Genomic DNA, 12,001 nt, shown 5'->3' on the forward strand with positions numbered 1-12,001 from the left:
CTTGGCTCGACGTCCCCTGTCACGACTTGGTGGACGATAGTGGTTGTAATGGTTGCAGACAGAGTTTCCGAAGGTGCTCAGCCTCAATCGATCTGCGTGGTCCATTGCGGTGAGCGAGCCGGTTGGTTGACCGATTCTATAGTTCAGCCGGCAGAGTTAGCGGAATACGTTGCTCGAGCCTGGCTCGATGACCACCAGGTGATGGGGGCGGCAAGATGCGGGTTTTCTTTTTTGTTTGGTTTTTTGTTACGTTGCACTCCGTCTTTCGAGTCGCCGGGTCTGTCGTACTTCGGATAGTCCAGATTACGATCTTGGGAGATTGGGAGAATCAGGTCAAGCTGAATGTCTTGGTCGAGAGGTTGGTGGGGCGATCAGCAAACCGAGCGAACGAGAAGTCGGCTAGGATCCGATGTCGTTGGTGAAACTTGACAGCTTCATGGGGTTCTTCGGCCCAGCTAGATTCGGCTGTTTGGGCTAGGTCGGCATCTATGGCGTTGAGTCGGCGAGTAATGGCTTTCGGACGAGTCGATAGACTTCCATACTTTTCACAGTTGGCTTGTCACTAGGTTTGGCATACTGTGTGCTCTGAGATAATACCGAATGTGGGGGAGATGTGGAGGTGAAGAAGCCTCAGGGCGACTTGCGGACGGTGCATAACGGCAAGTGGTTGATGGTTGGAAGTTGATGTTTCGTCGGCTCTCGGATAGTAGGGACAACCGGGCGAGCCGCTGAGCAAGCCGCCGCAAGTAGCTGGATTCAACTGCGGGCGGGGATTTCGGGATGGTTGGCTGGAATCTGCTACTTGGTCTCTGAACTGTTTAGAGATGGTGAACCTTGAACGGCAGTTGTGTTTTACGGACACAAGATGTGGCCGGCAGGCTGTTGAGAGCTTCGTACAGACACATTAACTGCCTGTGGCTCGTCCAGAACCTAGAGCCAACAGACGGACAGGCGCCGGCATGAATAGTCCATGGATACGGATACACATCGTTCCGTAAACTTGGGCGGTTCCCCTTTTCGTTGACTGCCGGCGAGGTTCGTCTGCAAAGGAGACAATGGAATGAGGATGAGTATGAAGACTACAAACCCCTGCTAGCGAGTCAAACCATTCGAATTTAACCAACGGGAGGGTGACCAGCCATGGGTTGTCAGTTCGGGGGGGGTATTCGCAGTGCCAAGGGGGGCTTCCGAAAAGTGGATCAAAGCTCGGAGGGGGGTCTGAAAGTGGGAAATCAGAGTTGTGCAAGATTAGTCATGTGCGAATACTCGAGCGCAGGCACAGTGAAGTTTTTTTCCTCGAAAAAGGCACGTGACTTTGTTGTTGAGATCCACAATTGGCTTAGCGCCAGCGTACGCTCAGCATATCCTCAGCTGCTGCTCAGCAAAAGTTTTTCCTCCTCTTCTTTTTTCTTCAAGCCATCCCACAATCGCCAACGAGCACCACCACGGTATTGTCTCGATCAATTCTCACCACATCCTCTGCATATGCTGACACTATTCTAGATGACTTCCCCCTACGCCAACCCCGGCATTTCCAATGCCGCCAACCCTAGCCGCTTCGGCTACCACCATGGTGAGCATATGCAGGGTGTGGGTTGAGCTCCGTTTGACCATATGCTGATCACATGCAGGCCCCATCCCCAACCCCAACGACGGATGGGTCCCCGATGGTATGAACCCTGCTTGTGCATCGCATATGCTGAACACTAACTCAATTGATGCAGAGGTCCGCGAGGCCCATGACGCCGGTCGCGCCTGTAAGTATCCAGCTTCACCCAGATGCAGGCTGTGCATATGCTGACACCATTCTGACCAGACACCGTCACCACCGAGATGAACGCCAGTATGTGCTGGTCCGCGGCAGAGAACAAACCCAGCATATGCTGACCATCAATTCAGACGCTCCCAATCCCGCCAGCAACCTCTCCTCCATCAACACCGGCGTGTAAGTACAGCATGGTCTCTGCCTCATCTCAGCATATGCTGACAATACGCTCAGCTGTGACATCGTCGTCGATGCGGCCACTGGCGCCATGTGCGGCACCGTCACCGCCTCCCAGCCTGCCGTAAGTTGATGCTCCGCATATGCTGGGACATTACTGACACTACACTCAGCAACGCCGCCACATCCGCACGGCTCATGCTGGCGCTGGTACGTGAACAGTTCTGGCACATCCTCAGCATATGCTCACAATATCCCAGTCACCAACCGCCCCCGCGTCAACACCACCGTTGCCGAGGAGGCTGCCGGCAAGACGTATGTGCTGAGCATATGCGCTTCTTCTTCTCTTCCACAACTGGGCATATGCTGACTTCATGCAGTGCTATCCAGAACTGGGTTCGTTCCGGTGGCTGGCGCCACGCGAACTACATTCGCGAGCCTGGGTATGTTCTTTGTCTCTTCTCAGCATATGCACAACTGACACTCTGACAGTGTTGGACCTGAGGGCGGCCTCATCCACACCTATGCCGACGGCATGGAGGAGCTTGCGTGAGTACATCCCCGGTACACTCTCAGCATATGCTCAGCTAACGTCCTATCCCAGTCGCAACGACGCCAACTTCGCGGCCACCTATGGCACGCACTTCCACCGCCCTGTGAGTGCATCTACTGAGCATATGCTCGGATCCGGAGGATGCCATTTACTTTACCATATATCTTTGCCATCTATCCCCCCATAACTAACGCAACAAGGCACCGCGACATGGTGCCAAGTCACAGAGACGTGTGGCTGTGAGGAAGGTGTTGGGGAGCAAAAAGGCATCTGCTCTCAACAAGCAGAACACATCCCTAGCACATGCTGAGGATGTGTCGAGTCTCTGCCCTCCAACACCAACATCACAGCCACGCCGAGCCGCGACCGAACCGATACCGACCGAACACGAGCAAACAACATGGGGAATATGTGCTGGGGATGCGTTAGGCATATGCAGGACTGAGCTAACTTTGATGCAGCGCAGCGGCTCCGCCCCCCCTTCTTCGCGCAAGCGCAAGAACGTGAGTAGAACATCATCTCCACACATGCTCAGCATATGCTCACAATCAGTCCAGCGCGGTGGCCCTCCCCGTGAGGAGAGCCCTCCCTCCCCTCCCCGGCCCCTCCCCGCAAGAAGGCCAGTAAGTACACAGCATGCTCTCTGCATATGCTCAACACTAACCACGCATCAGCTCCCCGCAAGAAGGGCAAGGCCCCCGCCTCCTCCTCTCGCGTTCTCCGTGAGTACATCCCGCACATACTCAGCATATGCACAGCTAATCCCGAGAACAGGCTCCGCCCGCCCCGCGCAGGAGGAGATTAAGTTCGAGAACCCGAACGAGATTTGAGCATATGCCAAGCATCAACTGCACCAATAGAGTGCAAGTCTCTAAGCATATGCTGGGAACAAACTGGGAATGAATTACGTCTATAGAGTAGAGAGCGTCGACAGACACTCAGCATATGCTGAGAATCGCCGCGGTAGTTAATGACAACGAGGACGATGCTCCTCCTATGCTATACATGTTCTGTGCATATGCTGAAATGATACTGGTGATATGCTTTGCTTATTCCTTATCTAGATCCTGTCTTAGCTGAGCTGCCTCTGCCTCTAAGTCCCGGATATGCTTTTGTCGCCTTAGCTTTTCTACTTCATATTCAAGCTGTTGAATCCTGATTTCATCTTGCTCTCTTTCAGCCTGAAAGCGTTGCTGTTGCGAACGACTTTGTGCCTCTTTTCGCTGTGTAAATGCATCTACTTCACGTTGACCCATTGACCGTGAGTGTGTTGCTCTTTTTCGTGGGTGGGAACGAACTGTGAGTGGTGATGATGCCAATGATGAAGCAGGTAAAGGTGGAGATGACCCTAAGGATGGGGTCTGCATGAGCGGTGTGGATGCACAAGGTGTGCTTGGAATATGCTCAGTATATGCTGAGGATATGCGGAGAGCTGTGCTCTCGTCATCAGATAATTCTTGGCCACTTGCAACATCACCCTCCTCAATGCTAAGTATTGGTGTATCATATGCATTATGGGGGTTAAATGGAAGATCTGGGTTATTTTGTCGACGTTGTGCTTGTTGCTTTTGTCTTTTGTTTCCTTTTGCAAGTGAGCGGGTATATCTTGCTGTTTGGCTCTGATTCCTCCATGAAGATTCAATTCCAGTCTGAGTGAGGATGTTCGTTTTCTTTGCTTCTTGGAAGGCATGAAGCTTAAGCCTAGAAGATGTTAGGTATAGTATCTGTATGTGCTGGACATATGCAACGCATATGCCGGGAGTATGTCGAGTCTATCACTTACCGAAGTACAGCAGCAAGAAGCTGAAGTCGTTTTCCAACAGCCCAATTATCTTGGCTATGGCTTGATTCAACAATATTATCATACTTCCGGGCTAATACCATAGCTTCAGGTTGAATATTGCTAATAGAAATAGCAAGACCAGACATAATCCAACGAGACTTTTTTCCCTTAAACCAGGATATTGTCTCTGGATATTGTTTGGTGATGCCTGCAATATGCGCTGCATATGCTGAGGAAGAGTCTGATTGCCATACTCTCCATAGCTCTTGCTCAGCTGGGTGATCAGGAAACTTCTTACGCCAATTTCGTCGCACATGAACCTTGCAAAAGATTAACACGTGACATAGATGTTCCTCCCATGTTCTTGAAGGGTCAAGATCAGTGAGGTAATCGCCTAAGCCTGCTATATACTCAGCATATGCTACGCATAGATCACGAATAAGTATAAAATATACTCAAAAGTAACTTACCACCAGCTTGTTTACCATCCATATCCATTGTAATAGCATAAATAGGAGAAGGAGAAGAAGGATCAATATGAAACCATTCTCGCTTTATACCAGTTACCTGATAAAGCTCCTCAAAGCAATACTTAAAGAGAAGCTTATAACCGTCTCGTGAGTGAAGGTTTGTCCATGCATAGACGTATGAATCAATTTCTAGTATAGTTAGTGCATGTGTCCAGATCATATTCAGCATATGCTTAACATACTCTGGGCATCTGAGTTCCATCCACATATTTTAAAGGTATTCGTTTCTCCTTTAACCATCTTAAAAGCTACATCAATTTCTAAAAAGCTAGCCTTTAAGAAGGCTTTTGCTTTAAAGTATTCAATGCAAATAATAATAAAACGGCCATTAGGTAATATATGAACGTTTCTGATCCAGCGTTCTTCTGATAGCCTGGTCTTGTCATATGACCATTCCCGAAGTATGCCTGATAAATGCTTAGTATATTCTGAGGACCTGTAGCGCATATGCGGAAGATATGCTTCATACCTGCAAAGCTACAACCAGCTGGAAACTCAAGCAATCGCGCTCTTCGAATCAGGACTCCAATGATATCCTCATTAGATAAGGCTGTATGAATAGCAGAAAAGCAAGTTGCTCCAAAGGCACGATAAACCTCACGAATCCCAGGATTCATTAGTAGTTTCCCTATATATGCTTAGCATATGCATAGTATCATATAAACATATACTTAACATACGTGTAGTTAAAGTTGAGATATCTGGCTCTTTTGAAAGCCCTAGTACAAGGCGATGTGATAACCAAGATGGTAGTGTTGTTGGTAGTGGTGGGATATGAGTATGTGAGCCTCGGCAAAGAAGAAGAATAAATGGAAACCGAATCTGGTTAATAGGAACATAGATATCCATCTTAACAGAACACTTGTGCGTTTGAATTCGCCCACTGCCTCTTCCAGCTGGATGCTGGTATCCTGTGAACCTATGATCAGTAAATGCTTAGCATATGCCGGGCATATACGCACCACATGTTCGCCTTGTGCTCGTTGTCTTCCCAACCCAAACACACTTATTACTCCACCCTCTAAGTCGCCCAGTATCACAAAGCTGGCGTAAATAGTTAACATTGAATTGACTTTGATACTGTGGAATTCCCCATGCTGTATGCCAAGGCTCTGAGTTACTAGACCGTGGGCAGCCAATAAATGTAACCTACATAGTGTTAATATAAACTAAGTTCTAGAAGGGCATATGTTAGGCATAAACTTACATCATTCCTAGTAAAGGTGGTAAATCTTTGGTTTCTACAAGTAGATACTGGCTGTTTCCCATCTCTAGCTGGCTGTTGACAAGGTCCATCAAGCTTCCAGAGCTTTTGAATAGACTCAAAGTAACTAGAATATATTATTAGCACCTCATAATTGAGACATATGCATAGCATATGCGCAACACATGCCTCGCATAGGCTTCACTTACGCTTCCGTCTGACTCTTAATATCCTCTGTAAGTGTAGGTACAATTGCCATTCTTTTTGCTTTTTCTCGAAGGATTTGATGTGCCTTAATAGCATTACCAGAATCAAAAAGCCTATGTGGCTTTAAAACAGATTTGCGAGTAAAGCTACAGTGTTTGATCCCACTGCATTTCAGGGATTGGTGCCAAACTTGATTTTTGCCTGGACTACTCTCAATATATGGTTAGCATATGCCAAGTATATGCAGAGACAATACTGAGAGTATGTTACCCAAGAACTGGACATCCCTGCTGGCTTATTTTCTCCTTATGTTGAGTTGAGTATTGGATAGTGTCTGTAAGTATGCTTATAAGTTGCTGGGCATCTGATTTTGAAATATTGCTATTGTTTTCGTAGCATGAGATAAAATGTAAAACCCCTGTTTTTGAAGTCTTAGGAAAAAGAGGAGGAGTAAGGTGATCTTGGACATCTCTTGCAGATGTTGCGTATCTTCCTCTGTTGTTGAGAAGGACTCCAAATTGCTGGATAGATTCCTGATAAATTCTCAGCATATGCTCAGTATATGCCCATCCCACATCCGGTATATGTTAAGGATACATATAAAACTTACTTCAGACTGACCCATCTGGCATAGTAACGTCTTTGGGTCATAGTGATTGCTTGCTTGGTTATAGCTATTAAGCCAAAACTGATCCTAAAAAATGTTTAGTAAAATAAATAATATTGATAAAATAAAAACTTACATCATTAACCCATCTTCCTAACAGATAATGAGATCCAGCAATTGCATCTTTATCATTATCTTGAGTATTATCTTCATCAATACTCTGATATCCTGCATCTTCTCTCCAGTCTTCATTTTCATCCTCAGATCCACTAAAAGATAATATAGATAAAGGTGGTGAAGTAAAATCAGAGTCGCTACTAGTGTCGTCTGGCACATTGTCCATTGCTGTTGGATCTTAGCGAAGTATGTGGTGAGTATGGTCTAAGCCAGGCCTCAGCATATGCAGAGACTGTACTCAACTTATACTCCCTCAGCACCTATATTTTATTGCTTGCTTATCCTCGTTTCCTCGCTCTCACCGCCTGTGAATGCAAAAGATGATGCTAACTGACCTTCACCGCTACTTTCTGCAGGTTATGCTCTGCGTCTTCCTCGTATATGTAGAGCATATGCGGAACACATGTATCGACAATGCAGGATTCTAGCTTGTCTCTCAACCAATCATAGTCTTACACTGTCCTACGCTTATTTATCCTCTTCATAACTGCTGTATAAACTTTTAGACCCCCCTCCGAGTTTTGATCCACTTTTCGGAAGCCCCCTTGGTACTGCGAATACCCCCCTCCGAACTGTACCCCCACCAGCCATCTGGGGGGCGCGCCCAGAGCGGCCAACCGAGAACAGGGGCGGGTTTGCCAGCAGCGCCAGCATGCCAGCAATGCCGAATAACGGACAAGGTAAACAACAGGTTTTCTGGTATTCGCAGGAATCTGGGATGTGGGGTTCGTGCAAACGATCCAGAAGGGGGCCGAATTCTAGACCCCCAGTGGCGCTCGTCTCTCGTTTCCACGGATGTGTTCTCTGCCCGTCCGATTCGGTAAGGTCTCCGATGCCTCTCATGTCGGTAACGGAATTAAGTAGTGGATACCCGCCATTCCGGCCTCGATGGTATGGGCGGGTTCCATAACAAACAAAGCGGGTTGCAAGATTGCACTGGGCCTTTGTGAGCGATTTGCAACCTTGGGACTTTCTTCTTTGTAGGCTGGAAAATAGGAGAACGTCCCATAGGCGCTGTGCGAGCATGGACCAGAGAGGATATCCGATACACTTCGTCTTATTCGACCAGGCGTTGGCCACTGTCGTAATTTCGGAGGCACACCTTGGCAAAGCGCGTCAACGAATGCCAAGCAGTCATCTCTTGTTCTCCGTGGTCAACTGTTGTTGATGCGACGGGATTATGTGGATTGTCGTCCGTCGAATTTACTCCTTTTCTGGTTACCGCGTCCCCTCACTTCTCTTCAAGTTTGCTCGTCGGACAGGGCGTCGAACCGTAAGAAGCCATTCGACATGTGAGGCTTCGCCGAGCTGCTCACCCACTTCCCGACGCACGATTGATTCCCTCTGGACGGGTCCCCACGGTGTTGCCCAGCTCCGCGGGAGGTTCTGGTGGCCAATACCAACCGCAGGAGGCGGCTTATGCATGATGGGGTGTAGACGCCCGCTCACTCGACGAGGCAGACTTTGTAACCGTCATCAACGAGAGGTAAGCCGCAATCCCCTACTCGGATGTGAGGGGTAGTCTAACGTGAGGGTTGCTACGAAATGCGATCGACCCGGTCGTCATTATGCATGATTGTCGGTTGGAACTATGTCGGTACTCTGACCGCAGTGCCCTCCGCTGTTCCGTGCGCGTCACCTACTGCGGTGGTGTAGTTCAGGATGGTGTTGTTCTACACTACAATCAGCTTCCAGTGTGCATATGCAACTCTGCAACTTCCGAAAGCTCGTGGGAAGTGGTGCAGTCATGGTGAGCGTATTTCGATTAGAGCAGCCTGGACCTTGTTCGTTACTGAGATAAGGTAAGGGGCCAGCCATGCAAGCCCGAATGCAATCCAAAAGGGCCCGTCGGGCGTTGGCATGAAGATTGTCTTGGCGTTTTGGCATCTGTCGCTGTGTTGCCCCGCCGTTGAACCTTGAGCTTTGCGGAACTTTATACGTACCTTGAAAGCCAAACCGGCCCCGAGGAACGGGAGGACTTTTGCGAGTATTGCTTGTATCAACCCAACGGTTCCGACCTGCCAGACTGGGCAAGTTCATACGCACATCGTTACTTCCTTTGACCGAACAGAGCAGTGAGATAATCGGTGTCGCCACTTCCATGCGCCGTCATTGGCTTGCGCAATACCCAGCGATAGGCTGGATAGAACGCTTCGCCCGAGGCATACTGCCAGGTGCTGTTCGTGTAAGATACCCCCAGCCGCGTAGAAGAGGTGATTTGCGTTGCAGCATCTCATCTCTGGAAGATGGCTTCAAGAGGTGTGGTGGTCTGAAGTCATCCAGCAGGGCACGTCCTTGCGGTAAGGTCTGCCCTTGATCCCCGATTTCCCCGAACCACACTGACAACAGGCAAGGCACAATCACCCACCTAGATGTGATACGGCAGAAGTGTCTGAGAGCAAAGGAAGGCTTGCGCGTTCGACGTGGAATGCCGGTGTGTCTCTGAAGAACGTCCGCCTCAAGGTTGCATGGGACAGCCTTGGAACCGGGAACCGTCGGAAAAGCCGAGTTGGTGTATCAAGAAGGTCGAACGCAAGAAATTTGATTTACAGAGTAACAGAGCAGCGGATTATTGGGATTCTAGTGTAGAAGCTTTCTTGCTGCGAAATGGCGTTCTGACTGTCGATCTTCAGCCGTCACCTCACCAATGTAACCCACCAGGCAGCGTCCAGCCCGATCGGCCATAACCTGGCGCACTGTATGCGTTTTGGACTTGAAGTTTCTACAAGGCCTCGAAGTGGTCAATCCTGTGATGGTGGACGAATCAACAGAGTGCCCACACCGTCGGGCTTGAATCTGATCGAGATGGCTTGAGTCGCTTTCGGGAAGGAAAAGAGGCGCCATCGGATCGCGAGGGTAAGTAAGGCTTTCTTCTTCCCTGGCGGAGCAGAAACTCTTAGTCCATGAGCTATTGCTGTATCAGTTTGCTTATCCGTGAGTCGACTAGCAGTAGTAGTAGTAGTAGTAGTAGTAACAGCCAAGGCGTGCCAGGCTATGTTTGGGATCTTTTCAAAAAGTAGCTTGATTTTTTCGACTGTTACCAAAAAGTAAGCAGGCCCGCAGCCGCCGAGCGTCGGGAGTCAACCTGGCGCTCAGCCTTGAGGATTGAGTACGGTTGCTCGAGCAAGGGCCTCCTTGCGCGGTTTCTGACAGCACTTTGTCCGAGGCGGCGGAGACACACGAGAAGCGACAGATCCAGATCCGTCGTATGCAGATGCAGATGCGATCAAAGGCAGAGAGGAAACAGAAACGCGGTTGTCACGTCGAGGTAGCGCCGGCGGCGGGTGGGCTTGTGGGGCGCGAAATATCCGTTGGTTTGATAAGACCAAGTGAACGGCGTGGGACGTGGATAGCGGCATCCAAATCGTCGTCGTGTTGTGCTCTCGTCTTGAATCATGGCCTGTTCCAAGGCTAGCACCCTGGGTCAATAAGTCCACCCTGTTGTGGCATCATATATAGCCCAAGTAGCAGAGGTAACCCGACCACCTGGAGGCTCGAATCCGGGTCTGCTATGCTATGCCATGCCATGCCATGCCATGTAATGCTAGCAGCAACAGCAGCAACAGCAGCAACGCAGAGATGCAGAAGCAAAACGCCCAGGCGATCCGCCGGTTCGGTCGTTCATGCGTTGGAAAAGGCGCACCGACGCAACATGTAGAGACGGTGGAATTCAATTGAATCACAGTTTTCCTAGCCATTGAAGAGGAGACAAGAAAAAGATACATTCGCGCCTTGGCAACGTACCGTGTGAGATGGGGCGGGCTCCACACGGGGCGCGGGTGGATTTTCCAGACTCCAACTGAGGAACGGGGAGAGGAGAGAGAGAGGGAGGAGGAAGGCGAGGAAAAGGGAGTGCGACCCAGGGCTCGGGAAGTAGAGGTATGTACTGCCCAACCCAACAAAGCCGGAAGGGGTACTTGGATCTACGTATGCGCCCAAGACGAGCTTCTTTCTCCTGACAAGCTACTGGGACCCCTTCCAGCAAGGACGGCACACTAAACCGCAAACAGCGTAGCAGCGCCCCTACTACAAAGTGCACCGGCCGACCCCTGTTCGGGACCTTGCCCCCCAGCCAATAACGTGTACTTCTTTGCACTGCCTCCTTCTTGGCACCACATGTGGAAGATCCAAACTCTCACTCCTCTGGCCCTTTTGGTGCGCGCGAGTGGCACACGCAATACGTTGCTGTGAGTACATCGTAGTGTACACTACACACACTCACACACAACCGCCTTCTTTCTGGAGACGGGGACATGACAAGGGGGGCAAAAGCTCCTCTCATCCTGTCTTTCTCTCTCTCTCTCTCTCTCGCTCTCTGTGTCCCTGTCTCTGGCTGCTGCTTGTCTCGAACCCTCCTCTCTTCAGTCTTGGCTTTTTTGGGTAGCCGCTTGGAATTGAAACGAACCTCACGTCCCATCTCTCCATCCTTCCTTTCCCACCTGCTTTCCTCTTTTCTCCGTGCTTGCTTTGCTGCCTGCCCACTGCCTCGCTTGCCGCCATGTTGAGAGAAGGAGATTGCGCGTGAAAGGAGACATTTGTGTTCAACGGCCAGTTTCTCTGAACAGCCAAATCCCTCCCGGCCCAACGTCTCTCACCCTTCTATTCCTACACCCGTCCACAGTCGACACCGAAACCGACGACGACGACGACGTCTTTCATATCGTCACACGACCACACGCGCTGCTGCGCTCTTCCTAATACAACCACCACCACCACCCGTTACCATTAACAACACAAGACGCCAACGTCATCTTCACCGACTACGTCAACAACGCGGCATTGCTACCTATCACGGAATATAGTTAGCTCACTCGCCTTTTGTCACTCCTTTCGCCTCCCGGCTGCCTCTTTCCTTATACCGACACAGCCTCGCGCTACCTAATCCATCTACCACACTGGCGGCCTCTATTCGCCTCGCTTCGCCATCAGACGACGCCGCACCAAAGCGGCTGTGTTGCGCTTGACCCGGAGTCATGGATCCCAATTCCGCCCCTCAGG

General features: G+C 49.9%; 1 protein-coding gene across 1 annotated transcript; it reads left to right on the plus strand.

Moving 5' to 3' along the window:
• Positions 1-1,503: 1,503 nt before the first annotated feature.
• On the plus strand, positions 1,504-3,325 carry ColSpa_04365 (uncharacterized protein; the record flags this gene model as incomplete). The annotated part of the gene is made up of 12 exons (XM_049270577.1): positions 1,504-1,573; positions 1,632-1,757; positions 1,817-1,843; positions 1,900-1,945; positions 2,000-2,066; positions 2,116-2,152; positions 2,203-2,257; positions 2,323-2,385; positions 2,435-2,491; positions 2,547-2,598; positions 2,957-2,998; positions 3,254-3,325. The coding sequence occupies 12 exons, from the start codon at positions 1,504-1,506 to the stop codon at positions 3,323-3,325; spliced, it is 714 nt and encodes a 237-aa protein (XP_049126534.1).
• Between the last annotated feature and the right edge of the window lie 8,676 nt (positions 3,326-12,001).

Source organism: Colletotrichum spaethianum, assembly GCF_022836535.1.
Source record: "Colletotrichum spaethianum MAFF 239500 DNA, contig09, whole genome shotgun sequence".
Classification (NCBI taxonomy): domain Eukaryota; kingdom Fungi; phylum Ascomycota; class Sordariomycetes; order Glomerellales; family Glomerellaceae; genus Colletotrichum; species Colletotrichum spaethianum.